At 31.0% G+C, this 4,457-nt stretch overlaps 1 protein-coding gene across 2 annotated transcripts; it reads right to left on the bottom strand.

The window, feature by feature from the left end:
* Positions 1-453: 453 nt before the first annotated feature.
* LOC139851368 (large ribosomal subunit protein eL8y-like) lies at positions 454-1,260 on the bottom strand. 2 transcript variants are annotated; one of them, XR_011760601.1, is made up of 3 exons: positions 1,121-1,194; positions 904-1,050; positions 454-806 (listed from the first exon to the last, which is right to left on the bottom strand). XR_011760601.1 is itself a non-coding variant. In XM_071840394.1 (3 exons), the coding sequence occupies exons 1-3, from the start codon at positions 1,208-1,210 to the stop codon at positions 765-767; spliced, it is 225 nt and encodes a 74-aa protein (XP_071696495.1). In that variant the 5' UTR covers positions 1,211-1,260; the 3' UTR covers positions 454-764. The 2 variants fall into 2 exon arrangements, 1 of the variants encoding a protein (XP_071696495.1); XM_071840394.1 differs by having other exon boundaries at positions 904-996; positions 1,121-1,260.
* Between the last annotated feature and the right edge of the window lie 3,197 nt (positions 1,261-4,457).

Raw genomic sequence — 4,457 nt, 5'->3', positions numbered from 1 at the left:
ACCTTTTATGACCAAAAGGGAAATCGTGCCTTATCTGTTTCATGTCACTAATTTGTATGGCAACAAATTAACAAATCAATAATTTGCTTCGAACCCCATAATTCATGCCTATATCAACAACCTACATAAACAACCTATAAGAAAGTCAAACTTAAGTTTTTACAAATTTAGAAAAAGGTTAGAGATACCTTGAAGCAAATCCATATTAGCCTATGTGCTTCACACTACTGCTCTCTCTGCTTTACCTTAAGCAAAACAATTTTAATGTAAGCATTCTATAACTATTCTTCGAATACATGAATATTAAGTATATAGTATTAAAACCATCTTAGCCTCTGTCCTTCACATTAAGCAAAACAATTTATGGTTTTAATGGACAGCAATACACTGGAATCAAACAAAATGTCATATTAAAACCACAATATAGATGGGATGAACTATAAGGAGCAACTGCAACTTCAGCTCAAATAAAAAATCAATACCAAAAAAACATTCATGAGTTGATATTATGCTAATGGGTCAAAGTAGATAATATTTTACTTAAATGGGTACACCAAGCAAATGGATCAAATGGGTCAAAGTCATAACTGTTGAAAGTTTTCCTTTGTTTTTGCCTGAGATTTCGAACCCATTATTCCATATGACTACAATAATTTGATTTTGACCCATTTCACCCATATGATTACAACAGTTTGTGAATCCAGTAAAATGGGTACCTTTGCCTATGTTTTTGCCTAAGATTTATAACCCATTATTCCACTACCTCACTTCTTCCTATATTCTTCATATTTGTCGTTGAAGTTGGCCTTAAACACCAAAAAAATTACACATAAATATACTTATTTAACCATTGGTATTCACCTATTCTATAAGAAGCAGAGCAGTTTAAAAGAAACAACATACCTTGATGGCCTCCGATATTCGGCTGAACTCCATCTTATCTTCATTCCTGACTGTGGTCAAGCACAAAGCAGCTGAAGTTTTTTGATGAACGATCTGTCCTACAAACTATGCAGGATTGTCAAATCTGATCACCAGCATTAGGACCATCTGTATGGAAAAGTGGGGCAACAATATTTATCTTCATTCATCAAACTCGAATTCTGAAAGCCGCTTTTACCTGTTTGCGAGCACACGAAAGATATGCCAACTTTTCACCTTTGAACTTTTCCCACTTCATTCCACTAAATATCTGCAGTTGCGGATTCATGTTTAAGGATAATCATGTTTCGCCTCATATCAAATATGCAGGTATGACACCTAACCAAAGAGCCCATTAACTTCATTCTTATGATCAACGATTTGAACAGTCGTTAAAATAAAGATTTTTAACAAAAGCTTAACCCCATAAATGTGCAAATAAATTGTAACAAAACCGTCACATTTCTACATCGGATATTATGAAATGTCCCGTTCATATTGATTATAAACGTTCCATATTAATTGATTACGTCGCGAGGTTTTGACCTCTATAAGAGACGTTTTTTCAAAGATGCATTCATTTTTAAAACAACCATAACCTTTATTTTATCGATAAAGGTTTAAAAAGCATTACGTAGATTATCAAATAATGATAATCTAAAATATACCGTTTACACACGACTATTACATAATGGTTTACAATAAGAATATATTACATCAAAAATAAGTTTCTTGAATGTAGTTTTTACATAATATCATACAAGCATGGACTCCAAATCTTGTCCTTATTTTAGTATGCAACAGCGGAAGCTCTTAATAATCACCTGAGAATAAACATGCTTAAAACGTCAACAAAAATGTTGGTGAGTTATAGGTTTAACCTATATATTATCAAATCATAATAATAGACCACAAGAGTTCATATTTCAATATACATCCCATACATAGAGATAAAAATCATTCATATGATGAACACCTGGTAACTGACATTAACAAGATGCATATAAGAATATCCCCTATCATTCCGGGAAATCCTTCGGACATGATAAAACAACATCGAAGTACTAAAGCATCCGGTACTTTGGATGGGGTTCGTCGTCAATTAGTAGATCGGTTTACTAATTCTTAGGTTACCAAGCAAAAGGGGCATATTCGGCTTCGATCATACACCCATGTAATGTAGTTTCATTTACTTGTGTCTATTTCGTAAAACATTTATAAAACTGCATGTATTCTCATCCCAAAATATTAGATTTTAAAAGTGTGACTATAACTCACTTTCACATATTTTTACTTCGTCGGGAAGTAAGACTTGGCCACTGGTCGATTCACGAACCTATAAAAAATATGTACATATATATCAAAGTATGTTCAAAATATATTTACAACATTTTTAATACGTTTTAATGTTTTAAGTTTATTAAGTCAGCTGTCCTCTTTAGTAACCTACAACTAGTTGTCCACAATTAGATGTACAGAAATAAATTGATATATATTATCTTGAATCAATCCACGACCCAGTGTATACATGTCTCAGGCTAGATCACAAATCAAAGTATATATATTTTTGGAATCAACCTCAACCCTGTATAGCTAACTTCAACATTACTGCATATAGAGTATCTATGGTTGTTCCAAATAATATTCATACATGGGTCGATATGATAGGTCAAAACATTTGCATACGTGTCTATGGTATTCCAAGATTACATAATATATTAGAATACATGTATAATACAATATAAGTTAGCTAGGATACGATTTGTATAGAATTGTTACAATATTTCCCGTAGCTACAACAATCAAAAAATATCCAATCTTGTTTTACCCATAACTTCTTCGTTTTAAATCCGTTTTGAGTGAATCAAATTGCTATGGTTTCAAATTAAACTCTATTTTATGAATTTAATCAGAAAAAGTATAGGTTTATAGTCAGAAATATAAGTTACAAGTCGTTTTTGTAAGAGGTAGTCATTTCAGTCGAAAGAACGACGTCTTGATGACCATTTTGAAAAACATACTTCCACTTTGAGTTTAATCATGATTTTGGGATATAGTTTCATGTTCATAAGAAAAATAATTTTCCCAGAAGAACAACTTTTAAATCAAAGTTTATCATAGTTTTTAATTATCAAACCCAAAACAGCCCGCGGTGTTACTACGACGGCGTATGTCCGGTTTTACGGTGTTTTTCGTGTTTTCAGGTTTTAAATCATTAAGTTAGCATATCATATGGATATAGAACATGTGTTTGTTTGATTTTAAAAGTCAAGTTAAAAGGATTAACTTTTGTTTGCGAACAAGTTTAGAATTAACTAAACTATGTTCTAGTGATTTCAAGTTTAAACCTTCGAATAAGATAGCTTTATATATATGAATCGAATGATGTTATTAACATCATTACTACCTCAAGTTTTGTGGATAAACCTACTGGAAAAGAGACAAATGGATCTAGCTTCAAAGGATCCTTGGATGGCTTGAAAGTTCTTGAAGCAGAATCATGACACGAAAACAAGTTCAAGTAAGATTTCCACTCGAAACAAGATTGTTATAGTTATAGAAATTGAATCAAAGTTTGAATATGAGTATTACCTTGTATTAGAAAGATATATTATTGTAAATAAGAAAGATTTCTTGAGGTTGGATGATCACTTTACAAGATTGGAAGTAAGCTAGCAAACTTGGAAGTATTCTTGATTTTATGAAACTAGAACTTATAGAATTTATGAAGAACACTTAGAACTTGAATATAGAACTTGAGAGAGATCAATTAGATGAAGAAAATTGAAGATTTAAAGTGTTTGTAGGTGTTTTTGGTCGTTGGTATATGGATTAGATATAAAGGATGTGTAATTTTGTTTACATGTAAATAAGTCATGAATGATTACTAATATTTTTGTAATTTTATGAGATATTTCATGCTAGTTGCCAAATGATGGTTCCCACATGTGTTAGGTGACTCACATGGGCTGCTAAGAGCTGATCAATGGAGTGTATATACCAATAGTACATACATCTAAAAGATGTGTATTGTACGAGTACGAATACGGGTGCATACGAGTAGAATTGTTGATGAAACTGAACGAGAATGTAATTGTAAGCATTTTTGTTAAGTAGAAGTATTTTGATAAGTGTCTTGAATTCTTTCAAAAGTGTATGAATACATATTAAAACACTACATGTATATACATTTTAACTGAGTCGTTAAGTCATCGTTAGTCGTTACATGTAAGTGTTGTTTTGAAACCTTTAGGTTAACGATCTTCTAAAATGTTGTTAACCCATTGTTTATTATATCTAAAGAGATGTTAAATTATTACATTATCATGATATTATGATATATTAATATATCTTAGTATGATATATATACATTAAATGTCGTTACAACGATAATCGTTACATATATGTCTCGTTTCGAAATCATTAAGTTAGTAGTCTTGTTTTTACATATGTAGTTCATTGTTAATATACTTAATGATATGTTTACTTATCATAATATCATGTTAACTATATATATATCCATATATATGTCATCA

Source organism: Rutidosis leptorrhynchoides, chromosome 6, assembly GCF_046630445.1.
Source record: "Rutidosis leptorrhynchoides isolate AG116_Rl617_1_P2 chromosome 6, CSIRO_AGI_Rlap_v1, whole genome shotgun sequence".
NCBI lineage: Eukaryota > Viridiplantae > Streptophyta > Magnoliopsida > Asterales > Asteraceae > Rutidosis > Rutidosis leptorrhynchoides.
This window is presented reverse-complemented; position numbering and strand designations above follow the sequence as displayed.